The following is a 17,948-nucleotide window of genomic DNA, read 5'->3' as shown; positions in this document are numbered from 1 at the left end:
AAGTACATTCTGTGTGTGTATGAGACTCAAAATATTTTTTAAAATTCAAAAAATGTACACGTGATAGAGAAGAGAGATGAGGTAATTCCAAGAGTTTTTCAAGAGGCTAATAACCTGTTCTCTATTCTGAATGCAGAATAAATTTTTATTACAGTAAAAATTTGTCAGTTTTTTCAGTGGAATTCTTGTTTATGTGGTTGATATATCATAACTGAGTCAGTGGCATAAACTCTCCATGTATTACAAACCTTTCCAGTGTGTTTTGTTTATAGCATATGCACTTCAAAAAAGAATTGAAAATAAAACGACACAGGTCTAGAAAGTTGGTTCAGTGATTTAAAAGCACTGGCTATTCTTGCAGAGGACCTAAATTCAATCCTAGCACCCATAACTACCAGTAATTCAGCTTCCTGGGACTCTGACACCCTCTTCTGGCCTTCACAAGCACACATGGAGGCAAGCACCTATAAACAGAATTCTTTAAAGTAAATAAAGGGACAGGAGCTCATAAGGTACAACAACTGTAGTTTTTCCTTGTTAGGTGTTTGGTTTTTAGTTCCAACTCCTCTGGGCTTTGTGTCACATGCCTATAATCCCAGCACTCAGGAGGCAGAGGCAGGAGGATCACTGGAGTTCAAGGCCAGCCTGGTTACATAATGAGGATATGTTTCAAAAAATGAAGAACAAGTTTCTTACTCAGCTCCTATATGTAACTGGCAACACTACAGTTTAATTTGTACATGCCTATTAAAATGATTCTTCAAAAACCTGAACATTCTGGAGTGCAGAGTGGGAAAGAAAAAGATTGTTTTTGGCTCAGGGGTTTATGTTGGAGAGGTCATGTTTTTTTTGTTTTTGTTTTTTTTTTCAACTACTAGAAATTTGAATGTGACTTCAGTTTTTTTCATATTTTATTAACTAACCACTTGAAATTAATAGTACATCCTAATACTGTGTAAGATATTTGTTACCAAAGCAGATTACACAGATACAGGTTATCCAATGCACTGGTATTTAAGTTAGTTTTCAGATGCTCAGCTAAAGTTAACATAAGGAAAAGCAGCTCCGTCCTTTGGCCCTAAACAGATCTGAGCTGTGCACTTGAAATGGCAGAAGTCCAAGGCTGGGTTCTTGGAGAAGTAGGTCGGAACATAGTAAATGATGATGTATAAAAGGAAAAATGTAGCAGTTGGTGCTGCTTGGATTGGATTTAAGGGAACATGAGTTTCATATCAGCATCTTAAATAAAAGAAATATAACCAGTGGTTTATTATAGCTTGTACTTTTACTTTATTCTGTATTTGTATGTATATCTGTGTATTAGTATATCTATGCACATGAGTGCACGTACCCAAGGGGACCAGAGGCATTGGCTTCTCTGGGACTAGAGTTACAGACAGTGGTGAGCCTGACGTGCATGCTGAGACTGGAACTCAGGTCCTCTACGGAAAGCAGTATATTTAACCCTCAACCCATCTCTCCAGCCCCTTAGTAACTATGGTTTTATGTCTTCTATTAAGATTTTTAGTTTAGGGGTTGGGGATTTAGCTCAGTGATAGAGCGCTTGCTAGGCCCTGGGTTCGGTCCTCAGCTCTGAAAAAAAAGAAAAAGGAAAAGAAAAGAAAAAAAAAAGATTTTTAGTTTAATGTTAGTTTTCTTTAATTGGTCAGCTTTTTGCTCTTTGTATGCTTTATTGATTAGGTTTTTCAGACAGGCTTCCACCATGGAGCCCCAGGTGGCTAGAACTCACTGTTTAGACCAGGCTGGCCTCGAACTTAAAGAAAGCCACCTGCCTCTGCCTCCTGAGTGCTAGAATTAAAGGCATGCACAACCACACCTAACTAAGGTCACCTTTTGTTCTATACCCTAGTTACTTTCTGAGATACACTTGGCTAATGAAGAAGCTACTCATGCTGTTTTTTTGTTCTCTGAAAAATGAGCCCTCAGCTTTCTAACTCTTAAATATTAGTTTAATATGGTACTTTCACTCACTGATTACTTTTTTCTTTATTTACAGAGCTTCCATATGGCTGGGAGAAAATAGAGGACCCTCAGTATGGAACATACTATGTTGAGTAAGTTTGTTATTTGAGCTAATAGTCTCCCAAATGTTTTCCTTTTCCATACAACTCTAGGGAATTCTAAATATGGCACTTTATGTTTCTGCAACCTGACTTGTTGGTTATCTTAACTAGAGGAAGGAATACTTTTTGCGCTGACTTTTAGCTTTCCAGAAGTTGTCTTTGAGTTTCTTAATACAGAACATACAAGAGAGGCCAGAATGGCAGCACATGCCTGTCCTCTCAGCCCTCCAGAGGGTGAGGAAGATTACTTGAGCCAGGGTTTCAAGATGAACCTAAGAATGGAGAAACATCCATTTCAAAGGAAAGAAGAGAGGGGAGAAGGAACAAGAAAGAGTGGGAAGGAGAGGGCAGTAAAGGAAATAGGAAACGGTGGTGATGACTAATGGCTGGAGAAGCTACCCCCGCTGCTGCATTCTTCAAAGAGGAAGGCAGTAAGTGGACCCTGGTGAATTCACCCTGGGTGAATGAACTCTTGTGGTTCATTTGAATTGCTCCCATTGTGTACTTCCAAAAGCAATTAAAGACCTTAAGGTCATTGCAATATACCAATCCAAAGTTTACAGCTATGTACTTAAGGGTGTGCTCTCTTTTAAGGAGTTCTAGAAAGTGTAGTGTTCTTTCAAGGAGTGAAGGTTGCTTCTAATGTGACTATATAAACAAGAATTGTATATAACAGACAGGAACTGTATAAACAGACAGGAACTGTATAAACAGGCAGGAACTGTATAAACAGGCAGGAACTGTGTATAAACAGACAGGAACTGTATAAACAGACAGACAGGAACTGTATAAACAGACAGGAACTGTATAAACAGGCAGGAACTGTATAAACAGACAGGAACTGTATAAACAGACAGACAGGAACTGTATAAACAGACAGGAACTGTATAAACAGGCAGGAACTGTATAAACAGACAGGAACTGCTGTATAAACAGACAGGCAGGAACTGTATAAACAGACAGGAACTGTATAAACAGACAGGAACTGTATAAACAGACAGGAACTGCTGTATAAACAGACAGGCAGGAACTGTATAAACAGACAGGAACTGTATAAACAGACAGGAACTGTATAAACAGGCAGGAACTGTGTATAAACAGACAGGAACTGTATAAACAGACAGGAACTGTATAAACAGGCAGGAACTGTATAAACAGACAGGAACTGCTGTATAAACAGACAGGCAGGAACTGTATAAACAGACAGGAACTGTATAAACAGACAGGAACTGTATAAACAGGCAGGAACTGTGTATAAACAGACAGGAACTGTATAAACAGACAGGAACTGTATAAACAGGCAGGAACTGTATAAACAGGCAGGAACTGTATAAACAGGCAGGAACTGTATAAACAGACAGGAACTGTATAAACAGACAGGAACTGTATAAACAGACAGGAACTGTATAAACAGGCAGGAACTGTATAAACAGACAGGAACTGTATAAACAGGCAGGAACTGTATAAACAGACAGGAACTGTATAAACAGACAGGAACTGTATAAACAGGCAGGAACTGTATAAACAGACAGGAACTGTATAAACAGGCAGGAACTGTGTATAAACAAACAGGCAGGAACTGTATAAACAGGCAGGAACTGTATAAACAGGCAGGAACTGTATAAACAGACAGGAACTGTATAAACAGGCAGGAACTGTATAAACAGGCAGGAACTGTATAAACAGGCAGGAACTGTACAAACAGGCAGGAACTGTATAAACAGACAGACAGGAACTGTATAAACAGACAGGAACTGTATAAACAGACAGGAACTGTATAAACAGGCAGGAACTGTATAAACAGGCAGGAACTGTATAAACAGGCAGGAACTGTATAAACAGACAGGAACTGCTGTATAAACAGACAGGCAGGAACTGTATAAACAGACAGGAACTGTATAAACAGGCAGGAACTGTATAAACAGACAGGAACTGTATAAACAGACAGGAACTGTATAAACAGGCAGGAACTGTATAAACAGACAGGAACTGTATAAACAGGCAGGAACTGTGTATAAACAGGCAGGAACTGTATAAACAGGCAGGAACTGTATAAACAGGCAGGAACTGTATAAACAGGCAGGAACTGTATAAACAGACAGGAACTGTATAAACAGACAGGAACTGTATAAACAGACAGGAACTGTATAAACAGGCAGGAACTGTACAAACAGGCAGGAACTGTATAAACAGACAGACAGGAACTGTATAAACAGACAGGAACTGTATAAACAGACAGGAACTGTATAAACAGGCAGGAACTGTATAAACAGGCAGGAACTGTATAAACAGGCAGGAACTGTATAAACAGGCAGGAACTGTATAAACAGACAGACAGGAACTGTATAAACAGACAGGAACTGTATAAACAGGCAGGAACTGTATAAACAGGCAGGAACTGTATAAACAGGCAGGAACTGTATAAACAGGCAGGAACTGTATAAACAGGCAGGAACTGTGTATAAACAGGCAGGAACTGTATAAACAGACAGGAACTGTATAAACAGGCAGGAACTGTATAAACAGACAGGAACTGTATAAACAGGCAGGAACTGTATAAACAGGCAGGAACTGTATAAACAGACAGACAGGAACTGTATAAACAGGCAGGAACTGTATAAACAGGCAGGAACTGTATAAACAGGCAGGAACTGTATAAACAGGCAGGAACTGTATAAACAGGCAGGAACTGTATAAACAGGCAGGAACTGTGTATAAACAGGCAGGAACTGTATAAACAGGCAGGAACTGTATAAACAGGCAGGAACTGTATAAACAGGCAGGAACTGTGTATAAACAGGCAGGAACTGTATAAACAGGCAGGAACTGTATAAACAAACAGACAGGAAGGTCACACAGTTGTTAGTGGTCATCTTTACTTCTGAGCTTTCTGTTCCCTGTATCTGATTGCTACATTGTTCAGACCACTAGAATTGCCTACTTTCTGGATGCTGCAGATATGATTTTAACCTTAGGTGTTGATGCAGGAAATTTTATATTAAAAACCTCAATGTTACCTGGAAATTTAAAGGAATGAGGGTCCTCTATTTTCTCCCAACCATAAGGAAGCTCTGTAAATAAATGTGAATTTACCTTGTGTTATATACTGTGAACCCTGAGATTGTGTTATTTCCTGGAAAAAAAATGGTTTTAGTTGTGGTGTGGCTCAGCCTTAGTACACACCTTTAATCCAAGAACTTTCAACTTGAATATTGTAAACAGGATTAAATAAAGTCAATCATAGGTCAAAAGATGGAGCAAGCAACCAATTGAGAGGAAGTAAACATAGGATTATTAAGGAAAAACCATAGAGAGTGGGAGGATTTAGGAGGACGGACAGAGAGAGAAGCACAGGAAGTGGAAGGGAGGACATTCCATTTGAAGGAGGTTTTCTGAGACCATGTGAGAGAGACAGTTCACTCTGGGACAGCTGCTGAGGACGAAGTTTAGCTGAGTGTTTTCTCTGCCTCTGACCTAGCAGGCCTTTACCCCAGCATCTAGGTCCTGATTCTTTATTGGTAGAATCAAACAATTGAATTTTGTTAGAAAAAAAAAACCAACCTTGGTTAACTAATGCTTCAGAGTTAGAAAGCTGAGGACTCATTTTTCAGAGAACAAACACAGTTAAAGTTTCAGTGGCTTCTTCAATAGCCAAGCGTATCTCAGTAGGTAATTAGGAACACCCATAAAGAAGGGGAGGGGGAGGGATTAGGGGGATGTTTGCCCGGGAAAGGATACAAGAATAAGAGCTGACATTAATGACCTTATTTGCAAAGGCAAAATGATACTATTACCCGGAAAATAGGAAGTTAAAAAAATTGTAATTTTATGATTAATTGTCAATACTAATAGTTGTAAACCAATGCTATTTCCTGGTAATTATCCCTAAAGTAAATAACTTTGACTCCCTCCCCCCATTGTGGTCTGTAATATGTAGGTTGTTACTGCATCTCTGAGATGCTTGAAGTGACTTCTTAAAAACCTGTGTGTATCCTAAAGAACTTGGAGTTATCTGTGGGTATATAATGTGCCATGTTGTTTCCAATGTTTTGCTTTCTTTGAAAAATCTTTGCTAATCTTGTTTCTCTTGTGTTATTAATATACTGCTAACTCCAGTGTGATAGGCAGAGTACTCAACAGCTCTTCTGGTATTGTTATCTCCCCTGAGACGCTTGTAGTTGAAGGAAGGAACTTGTTTTATTGTTTTTCAAGGTAGAGGCAGATTTGGAGGCCAACCTGAGGGGCTATGTGGATTTTTCTTCGCCTTGCAGTTTAGCTGGTTTAAACTGGGCTTCAATCAACTATTATCTACCAGGGACTCTGCTGAGCATTTCTGAGTCTCATTATTCCCATTCCCAGTGAATGTGAATACATGGTCAGGAGGTGAAAGTCACTTGCCTGTTAGAGAATCTCTAGCTGAATGACCTGGTTCCCATTAAGCAAGGACACAGCCCTGAAGAGCTATCAGGCACACCCTGAAGTGACCCACTCCATGTTGTCACGGAGGTGTGTAAGACCTGCTGAGATGCAAGTGACAGCAGCACAGCTGCTCTCAGAACAAGCTCCTCTACAGGAGGGTAATTCATTAGATTTACCAGAACAGACTGGACTCAAGATGCGCATTAGCGTGCAGTCATCTAGTCAGCTGAGCTAGAGTGTGGCTTCCGTCACAGACTGACTGGGTTCTGAATGTCGACTGTGGTAATCTGCAGTGCGTTTACTGGTGGAGATAAAGAGCTGTTACTTGAATGGCTATTCTTTGGCTCTTTTAGATTGTCAGACCAGATGGCACCATGATTGCTTTTGGCAGGAATCTTGTAGTAGTAACACTAGCTGCAGTGGCGGTTTTCGGGCTTTGTGTGTGTGTGTGTGTGTGTGTGTGTGTGTGTGTGTGTGTGTGTGTGTGTGTATTTAAGAAGATGAGATTCTGAAATGGATCTTTTTAAAAAGAAAATTGTTCTAAAATTTAGTGGGAGGCCTCCTAGCCTCCTATAGAAATATTTCATTTTAATAATAGGGTGGAGGGCATGCCACAGCATGCTTAAAAAGTTAGACAACAGCTCTCTTCTTCCACCATGTTTGTCCCCGGGATCAGTGGCAAGCAGCTTTGCCACTGTGATATCTCAGCAGACAGGAAATATTTTCATATTGAGAAATATTGTCCTAGTCGTGTTGTATTAAGAATTGTAATACATGGGCTGCAGAAATGGCTCACTGTTAAGAGCACTGTTCTTCCAGAGTTCAATTCCCAGCAACCACATGGTGGCTCACAACCATCTGTAATGGGATCTGACGCCCTCTTCTGGTGTGTCTGAGGACAGTGACAGTGTGTGTGTGTGTGTGTGTGTGTGTGTATATATACATATATATATATAATAAATCTTAAAAAAATAAGAATTGTAATACACTTAGGCAACAATCAAAAGATATGGCTGATTTCATGTCTTAATATTCTTCATGAATTTGTTGAGATGAATTTTTAAAGTCTAGGTATTAAACACAAAATTGTAATGCAGATGACATTGCAAATTATATATTAGATATTTAATAATGCTTATCTAGCTGCATTCTGAACTTTTTACTGACGATCTATAATATCCTCCTCCCATACTCAGGAAGTTCTTTGCTTAGAGGGTGTCCTTATTCCATGGTTAGACAAATAAATCCATTTATCTTAATATATGCTTACAAATAATAAAGAGTATTTCATTGGTTTTTCTAGGTGGAGGGTGGCTTTTTAATTTCTTTGGTAGTTTTTTCTTAAGAATGCTAAGATTTTCTTTTTTTTTCTTTTCTTTTTTTTTTTTTTTTTTTTTTTGGTTCTTTTTTTTTCGGAGCTGGGGACCGAACCCAGGGCCTTGTGCTTCCTAGGTAAGCGCTCTACCACTGAGCTAAATCCCCAGCCCCTAAGATTTTCATATGTTGAAAGTTAAGATGTACTAGAGTGGGGCTAGAGGAATGGTTCATGAGTTGAGAGCATGAACTGCTCTTCCAGACGGCTCTAGCGGGTCACAGCTCCCTGTAACTCAAGCTCCACAAGATGCAGTGCTCACTTCTGCCCTCCACCAGCACACATGATGCACACTAGACATATAACGTCCAAGGACAGAGAACAGTAACACCCTCTGCTATAATAGCTGCTTGACTTACTGTGTTTCTCCTTTCCTTATTTTTTGTCATAATAGCACATGAAGCAAAGGAAACATTATTTGTGCCCTTGTTTATATAGATATAAATTGTATAATAATTGATCTATATAATCATATCCTGAAATTCTCATGGTTTGATGTTTAATTGTTGGTGTTCGGTAATTTCATTTCTTGTTAAAGCAGGTTTTAGTGGAAAATATCATTTGGCTAAAATATCTTTGCCCTGTTCCATGGTAGAATATGATCCTGTAGCCGCATCATGGTTTAAAACATCACTTTTAGTTTTTGTTCTTTTGACACAGCACAGTTTTAAGTTACTATCATTTAAGTGGCTAGCCATCATATCAGTGCTAACATGTAGACCGTAACACGTGTAACACATGAACTGTAGATTACTGAGGGCTATTGGGTAATCCGTGCCCCAAGGCTCTCTTTATTTTTCTGCTTTTCTCCAGAGTTCTAAGCTTTCGAAGAGACAGTTGTGAATGGACTCAGTCACAAAGGCCCACTAAATTTGTTACATTTACTTAACTAATTTGTTATGTAATTGTGAAGAAATGAAAGTGTAAAACCAGAGTTGTTCTGTAATATGAGAAAAAAAGTCATTTTCTTCAGTGGTGCTGAATTTACTGTGGGCCAATCTATGCAGAGGTAATGAAGTCATGTACTGAGGTAATGCCCTAGAGACTTTCCACGCTGGTATTCTCAGGTAGTTCTGTAAACTGTTGTTGCAGTGGTGGGTTTGTGGAGAAGTGCTAACATAAGCTTCAGCACCTTTGACCTCTAGTCATCCTCTGGCCTTCCTGCTCTCTCCCAGCCTTTCTGTGATCCAATTCTAAAGAAACATACTCCTTAGCCTTTATGATAGAGTAGCACCATGTGTTACTTAGGAAAATAAATAGAACTCTTTGATCTAAACCTGAACTGCACATTTCTCTATATTTTACAGTCACCTCAACCAGAAAACTCAGTTTGAAAATCCAGTGGAGGAAGCGAAAAGGAAAAAGCAGATAGGACAGGCTGAAACTCATTCCGCAAAAACAGGTAGAACTTATTTGTTCATTTTAAGAAAAAGCGAAATATTTATGTTGAGTTAATGAAAATGAATTTGAACCTTTTATTGCTGAATCTTTGAAGTTCAACAAAGAATGCTTTGCCTCTGTAAAAGATATAATCTTTTTTACAAAATAATCTGAATATTGTGAGAATACTAAGATGGTTGTCATGACTAAATAACAAATATGAAATTGTATGAATTTGAGGTTTGATTTTAAAGAGTAAGTTGTTTCTTTGTGTTTAGAGCAGGCTCAGCATTAGCTCTATAGGTCATTATAGCTTCTGAGCTAACTTCTTACATCAAATACATAGCGTTAATCTTCAAGATTCTCCACCAACCAATAGTAGTCAGTGCTAAGTAAATCCGCCAGACTGTTGCCCTGGTTTATTGGTGTTATGCTCCCTTGTCTCCTTCCTTCCTTTCTTTTATGTGTCATTATCCCAAACATCTCTACTTATGCTGTAGAATACAGTATGACCCACTTTTGTCTGTGAGAAATACAGTTCTTTCTTCTAGATTCTCTTCCATACATAGGTGCCTACCTTAAGCTTTCCATGTAGTCTAGCAGACATGTTCAGTTTAATAGATAATTTTGAGCACTTCTCATACGTCCCATGCTTCACTAGTCACTATATATTCAAAATTATTTGAGATTAAGTCAGTTCTTATCCCCAGGAAGTCATAGTCTGATAGATAATGATCATAATATGTAATGAGAAGTGTCATTTAGAATAGTGGTTAAGTGTGCTGGCTAAAGAACAGATGTGAATCTCACTATGGAACCATGGTTAGGTTCCCTAGAATCTTTATGCCTCTGTTTTCCCATCTGTGAATAAGAACAATACCCTCCTCTGGAGGTACATCCCCTCGAAGGTATCTCAAGACGTTGAAGGTATCCAGGAGGAGGGTACGTTTATGTTAATGTGTGTAGAGCACATATAAAGTGCCTATAGTGTAAGGATTTGCTACGCGGTGATGATCAATAAATGATAACTTTCATCATTGAGCATAAGTGAATATGGAGTCACCTTTTATCTGATGAGAGTACATTCTAAGACTACCAGTAGATGCCTAAAGTTATATAGAGCATTAACCCTCACATAAACTGTGTTTCCTGTGTATACATACCTCTGATAAGTTCAACCTTTTAAAAAGACAGTTTTTTAATTTTATGTGCATGTATATCTGTGCAGCACATATGTGCAGTGCCATCATTGTGAGCCACCATGTGGGTGCTGGCAAGTAAGCCCAGGTCCTCTGCAAGAGCACCTGGTGCCCGTAAGCACCGATCCATCACTCTCTAACCTCTGACCTTTTCACCCAGTGGAAACTCTTTACAGTTTCTGTTTGCTATGTCTGAATCATACTACTCTTGTGCCCTGGTGCTCTCTTTAAGTAAAACAAGGATTACTTGGATAGGTACTGTGATGCCACAAGTTATCAGCAAAACCAAATGGCTGATAAGCAGTTGCCAAATGGTAGTAAATACAGCAGAGATACCCAGATGCAAGGACGCTTCGTGTGCCAGACAAAATGAGCCAAGGTAGCACAAGATTTCACTACACCCCTCAGAGCAGGATACAATGTAAACTTGATAGTTTATTTCCGTTTATTATTTTCAGAATTCATCTGACTGTAAATAACTGAAAAGACAAAAGGCAAAGCTGAAGGAGGGAGGGAGGGAGGGAGGCAGGCAGGCAGGCAGGCAGGCAGCTGTAGTGCAGTCTGGTGAGGGAAAGCACAGAGACAGAGTGAAGCAGAGATTTCCTGGGTGACAGGAAATCTTACAAAGATGTTATTAATGAGTACTTCCCACCCTGCCCCCCAAGGATTTAGTGTATTAACTCAAATGCTAACTGTTGCGCATCTTCAGAGTTACTGAGATTCCCTTTCCTTTAGGGTTTTTATTATTATTATTTTTACTTAAGTTATACAAACATATTGAAGATTAGCTGTATACAGTTTATTCGGTGTAATTTTTATTTTTAAATCTGATTCTTATTTTGACCCAGATGTGGAAAGAGCACACTTTACCCGGGACCCATCCCAACTTAAAGGTGTCCTTGTTCGAGCATCACTGAAAAAAAGCACAATGGGCTTTGGTTTCACCATTATAGGTGGAGATCGGCCTGATGAATTTCTACAAGTAAAAAATGTGCTCAAAGACGGTCCCGCTGCTCAGGATGGGAAAATGGCACCAGGTAAGAAGGTTGTCAGAATTACTAAAGAGTAGTGATCACTAAAAAATTAGTGTGTGCGTGTGTCACAGAGAATAAACTATATCATTGAATCTTCAGGTTCCTGTATTAGAATAGTTTATCCCCAAATTAAATACATTACTAGTTTGAAGCTGACTGTTTTTATAATAAGAAACTATTAGAGAAAACACATTTCTATTAACATTTGGTTTTATATAATTTTTAGATAATACTTTGGTTGTATCTTTAGGTAATATTTGGTTGTATCTGAGAAGATTGATTATTTACTATAGAGTACTTTAAAACACTTTCTGTATGGATATGGATATTTTGCCTGAATATCTGTATGTGCTCTATGTGCTTGAGATCCAAGGAACCCAGATGAGGGCAATAGGTCCCCTGAGAGTAGAGGTAGAGATGGCTGTGAGCTGCCATGTGGGTGCTGGGAATTCAGCCTAGGTCCTCTGGAAGAGCAGCCAACGCTATTGAGGACTGAGCCATCTCTCCAGCCCAAACTATGTAAGGTATTTCAACACCGTGTGCCCTGCTTCTTTGAAGTCTCAGTGCAGTAAGAACAAATTAAAGCACCTTTGTTTGTCACTAACCTTTTAAATAACTATATAAAACAAAAGCAAATAGATGAGATAATGAAATTTTCTTTAATTTTGTTGTTGGGTACCTAATTTCAAAAGTCAAGGTGCTGCTTTAAAATTTTTCCAACTGTTGAAATTCTGTGGAATAATTCTATAAAATGAGCATAATATTATAAAAGAGGAAGACAAAATTAAATCTTATAAGAATTATTCTCACCTTTCAGTATCTTAAAAAATATAGTCATTGCTTGTCTTGATTTTGTTGTTGTTGCTGCTTTTGCCATTTGAAATCAAACTTAAAAAGAAAGAAATCTACAGAAAGATCCTAAAGTAAAGTAGGTGACAGGTCAATGTCATTCTAATCTTCCTCTTTAAAAAGAAATTAGAATAAATCTAAGAGTAACGTGTTTACACTAGGAGCCAGTAGAGTTATTTTCTCGTGTGTGCTAAATACCCACACTTTCCCAAGTTTTGAATAGCCACTTAGTAATGACTTGGAAAGTACACTAACAATTACAATAAAACTTGGAGGGTTTTTAAATGATAGACTCAAAATTTGAGATTATAACACTTTGTTGTTAAGATAATTAATAATCTGACATTTAGGAGATGTCTCAGTGGTGAAAAGCACTTGCTGGTCTTTCAGTGAGCCCAAGTTGCTCACTTCCCAGTAGCTGACAACTCTCTGTAACTCCAGCTTTAGGGAACCCAGCACCTTGTCTGTCCTGTCTGTATTGCACACATGTGACATAAACGTTGGCATACACACACACACACACACACACACACACACACACACACACACACACACACACTCAGAACAAGTAAATGAGAATATTAAAAACAATCTGTTTTAAAATGTATTTATTTTATATATATGAGGACACTGTCTTAGTTTTTATTAATCATTTTATTCATTTACATTTCAAATGATATCCCCCTTCCCAGTTACCCCTCCACAAAACACCCATCCCATCTTCCTTTCCTTCCTCCCCTTTGCCTCTCTGAGGGTACTCCTCCCCCCATTCACCCATTCACCGGTTCCCGCCTTGGCCCTCTAGCATCTCCCTTACTGGACATCGAGCCTCCACAGAACAAGGGCCTCACCTCCCTCTGATGCCACATAAAGCAGTCCTCTGTATATTCATATGTATGCCTTTGGTTGATCCCTCCATGCGAACTCTTGGGTTGGTGGTTTGGTCTCTAGGAGCTCTGGGTGGTCCGGTTAGTTGATATTGTTCTCCCTATGGGGTTGCAATCCCCTTCAGCTCCTTCAGTCCTTCCCCTAGCTCTTCCATTGGGGTCCCTGGGCTCAGTCCAATGATTGGCTGTGAGTATCTGTATCTGTATTGGTCAAGTGCTGGTAGATCCGCTCAGGGAGCAGCCTTATCAGGCTCCTGTCAGCAAGCGCTTCTTAGCATCAGCAATAGTTTCAGGATTTGGTGTCTGTAGATGGGATGACCACCCTGAACACACCAGATCTCTTCAAAGTTCATTTTTGAGTGCTTTTTGCATGTACATGTACACCTGCACACCAGAAGAGGGCATCAAATCATTTTATAGTTGGTCGTGAGTCACCATGTGGGTACTGGAAATTGAACTCAGGACTCTGGGTCCAGCTAGTGCTCTTAACCACTGAACTATCTCTCCAGTCCCTAAAAATAAATCTTGAGATGCAGGTATTTGTATGTATTCTTTTTTGAGCACAGTCACAACTAGCAAATATATGTATTGCAAATCTCTTTTCAACACTTAGGAACAATTGGAGCATTTCAGAATTCAAATGTAGTTTCAGAGTTTGTTTTTTCCCTTTCCCCCAACAAAAAGATTAACTCATTTGGTGGTTTTAATATTTTAACATGATTATATTTTATCAGGTGATGTTATTGTAGACATCAATGGCAACTGTGTCCTTGGTCACACCCATGCAGATGTTGTCCAGATGTTTCAATTGGTACCTGTCAACCAGTATGTCAACCTTACTTTATGCCGTGGTTATGCACTTCCTGACGACAGTGAAGACCCTGTTGTGGACATTGTTGCTGCTACCCCTGTTATCAATGGACAATCATTAGCAAAGGGAGAGGCGTGCATGAGTACTCAGGATTTTAAACTGGGAGCAATGGTTTTGGATCAGAATGGAAAATCAGGAAAACTTTTGTCCAGTGATCGTCTCAATGGCCCATCAGATTCAAATGAGCAAAGAGCATCCCTGGCTTCATCAGGCAGCTCCCAGCCTGAACTAGTGACTATCCCGCTGGTTAAGGGTCCCAAAGGCTTCGGGTTTGCAATTGCCGATAGCCCAACTGGGCAGAAGGTGAAAATGATACTGGATAGCCAGTGGTGTCAAGGCCTTCAAAAAGGGGATATCATCAAAGAAATTTACCATCAGAATGTGCAGAATTTAACACATCTCCAAGTCGTAGAAGTACTGAAACAGTTCCCAGTAGGTGCAGATGTCCCGTTGCTTATCTTAAGAGGAGGTGAGTAACACCCAAGGGTAACTCTCATTCCAAGCATCACCTCCCTCAGATGCCAGGCAGATTTCCCTGGCAGTTAGAGTGCATTCTCCTTAAGGCTCCGTCTACATGTTTCAGCAGCAGTATATTTTTAAGCTCTGTGTTGATTATTGGTGGTTTCATTCATGTCCATTATGAATATAATTCTTCCCCATGGTAGTCTTTTTAAAATTTAATCTATAATTTTACTGATTAGAGAAAGTCATGGTACTATGCTATATCAAATAAAATACATCCTCTTAATTTCATTCTCTCTGTTGATAACAATAATAGAAATTGACTTTAGTCTGCGGTGTTTCGTTGGGAACGCTGTACTACACTAGAGGTTTGAAATGCTAACATTTTCGTGTATGAGTAAAAAGCATCGGGGAGGTGTTAACCTGATTCGTATCTTAAGTTGTATGATCTGCCTATATTAATTAAATCTCACAATGCTTATGTGAAAAATATGAAAATTTTCATTTTTCAAGGTTATCAACTGGCATGAACTCTTGCTAGACATTATGAATCTAATTCTAAGGACTGACTACAAAGTTGTATTTCAACAGGCTTTCTTAAGTCCATGCCATTGAATGACTAGTATTTAGGCTTTCTCCCTTATCACCCCGATTCTTAGATTTTATATTTGAGGTACAACATTACTTTATGTCTTGGGGGAGGTTTTCATTATTCTCATGTTTTTGACTCCTTTTGATGTTTCTGTAAGTGATATAGCTGAAGCCAATTAAAAAAACATCTTTGTGATAGGGCTGACAGGGTGGTTCAGTGGAATTCAGATGTGGGCAAGCCAGGCAATCCATGCCTGTAACCCTAGCTCAGAAGGGAGTGGAGAAGGAAGGCTTGTGGGGCTTACTGACTTCTAGCCTTCCTGAGAAAATGTGAGCCTCTGGTTCAGATGGAGAACCTGCCTCTGGACTGTGGTAGAGGAAGACATCCAGTAACCTCGTCTGGCCTCCATGTGTGCACATTATTAACCGTCCTATCTTCCATGTCGTAACGTGGATAATTGAAAACCCTTTGTAAACACCCTTTTAGTTTATTTCAGAGGAACCAGGTATGAAGTAGCTTAAGCAGACGGTAAGCTAGAGTATACATATCACACACACACACACACACACACACACACACACACACACATACTCACACACACTCACACATATACACACTCACACAGACCACATACACACACACACTCACATACACACACTCACACATACTTACACACACTCACACACACACACATACACACACACACCAAATAAACATATCTTTAAAGGAAATATCTTTATGAGTGCTCGAGTGTTTTCTAACAAATACAGAAGCCATAGTTTGATATTAGATGGGTTGATGTCAGTTTTCTGCCTCTCTGCTTACTGTTTTTGTGATTTAAGGAACCTCAACTATTAAATGTTTCTGGCATTTCTGCCTCAGGAGTGTTGTGAAGTTGAAGATAATAGATGTTTATTGCCTGACACATAGTTGATACTAGGTAGAATTAAAGTTTTATCATAAATATTATTAATGTTTGGTCTAGGAGCATTTTCTGTTGTTAAATTTTGGTTTTGTTTTAATCTTAGGTCCTTGTTCACCAACTAAAACTGCCAAAATGGTGAGTACTATGGTGGTCCTCTATTGTTTTTCTCACACCGTGAAAGAGCTGCCTTCTTCCCTTGCTATGAAAATGGCTGTGAAGGATCAGAGAGAATCATATTGCCCTAGACTTAGATCAGAAACCTCAGGCATTGGTAGGAAACTCACTTTGGAGGCTGTGCTGGACTGATAAAGGTTTGCTGCTGGAAGAGCACTGGAGGCCCAGATTACCAGTGGTCCTACTCTCCAAGTCCTAAAGTGGGCAGTTGAAGAACCTGCGTAAACGTCCTTTTAGTTGTTAGAGAGGAGCCAGGGAAGAAGGAGCTGGCTATTAGGACAGATGGCAAGTCATTAGTACATCTTCTTGCTGGTGCCCAGGGAGAAAACACACTAGTTGATCATAATTTCATGGAGATTATAAAGCCCAGACTTAGATGATCCTGAAACTAAACAAAATTTTCCAAAATAATTGTTGCCTTCTGAGCTAAATCTTCTTCTATCAAGTGATAAGAGTATTGGATCTAAAACTGTGTCTTCTTTGTTATTCCTTTGAATAACTGAAAAGCCTACTTAAAGATTCGTATGGAGAAAATAGAATGGTGGTGCTGGGGGCTGAAGGGATGGCTCAGAGGTCAAGAGCACTGACTGCTCTTCCAGAGGTCCTGAGTTCAATTCCCAGCAACCATGTAGTGGCTCACGACCATCAGTAATGAGATCTGGTGCCCTCTTCTGGCATACATAACAGGGAGAACATTGTATATATAACAACTAAATAAATCTTAAAAAAAAATGGTTGTGCTAAGTAGCACTATTATTGTGGAAGAAACTCTACTAGGCATAACATATATTTGTGGGTACTTACATGGATATAAAGACAATTATACTTAAAACCTCAGTTTAGTTACTGGTTTGTCCTGTTTGGAATAGAAAGCTGGTTTCTATGAAAAAATCATGTTTTTAAAGGAAAGACCACATAGTATTAAATGGGTTAATTCCTTCCGACACACTAAGTCTGCAGAAGTTCCTGTTGAGTGGATCAGGGCAGACTTTGAGGGGGTGCCATTTAGAGCCTGCTTTTTTATGGGCTCTCTGTCATTAGGTTCATGTGAATAGTTCTTCCTGTCCAGTCACTTAAGACTGCACTGCATTTTCTACATTCCATTCCTTCCTCTAGCAACCATTTTAGTTCTGTATGTTACAATCAGTTCCGTTCAGCCGTGGTGACACTGAAGACAATGATGGAAGTCTCAGTCTCTGGTGACCTTAGGGACACTGACAGAATCCTAGAATACGTGGGGGATGGGAGGTGGTTCTGTCACCTTGCTGCCATCTCACTGAGTCTAGGTCATGTGATCAGTGCTTGGGAATGATTCACCTTTCAGTACTCTGTATAAACTGCTGTCCCTTCATGCTAGTCAGTGTTAGTTATTTTATAGTCCCATGACTCTTTCTCTCAACGAAAATTCAGGAGAGCACAGCTGATCTCAAACTTTTCATTTTAGGCTATTTTTTGAAATTTGTATTTAAATTTGCTATTAAAGAACTCACTTTGGAGCCAGTGAGATAGCTCAATGATTAACGGTTCGTGTTCTGCCAGCCTGACAACCTGAGTTAGATGGAGGAACCCACAGGGGAAGGAGGGAACTGACTTCCTGAAAGGAGTCCTCTGACCTCGTATACACACCCATACTCACACCGTAAATCACACCATGAAGCAATGGTAATGGTGATAAATAAAGAAATAACTTTGCCTGACTG

At 39.4% G+C, this 17,948-nt stretch overlaps 1 protein-coding gene across 2 annotated transcripts in view; it reads left to right on the top strand.

Moving 5' to 3' along the window:
* Magi3 (membrane associated guanylate kinase, WW and PDZ domain containing 3) overlaps positions 1 to 17,948 on the top strand; it is a 197,971-nt gene that overhangs the window by 146,691 nt on the left and 33,332 nt on the right. For both annotated transcript variants that reach the window (XM_087616098.1, NM_139084.3), the window contains 5 exon segments: positions 2,018 to 2,075; positions 9,183 to 9,277; positions 11,303 to 11,491; positions 13,959 to 14,564; positions 16,178 to 16,209. In XM_087616098.1, coding sequence (XP_087472224.1) covers positions 2,018 to 2,075; positions 9,183 to 9,277; positions 11,303 to 11,491; positions 13,959 to 14,564; positions 16,178 to 16,209 — 980 coding nt within the window.

This window comes from Rattus norvegicus, chromosome 2 (genome assembly GCF_021556685.1).
Source record: "Rattus norvegicus strain SHRSP/BbbUtx chromosome 2, alternate assembly SHRSP_T2T, whole genome shotgun sequence".
NCBI classification, from domain to species: Eukaryota; Metazoa; Chordata; class Mammalia; order Rodentia; family Muridae; genus Rattus; species Rattus norvegicus.
This window is presented reverse-complemented; position numbering and strand designations above follow the sequence as displayed.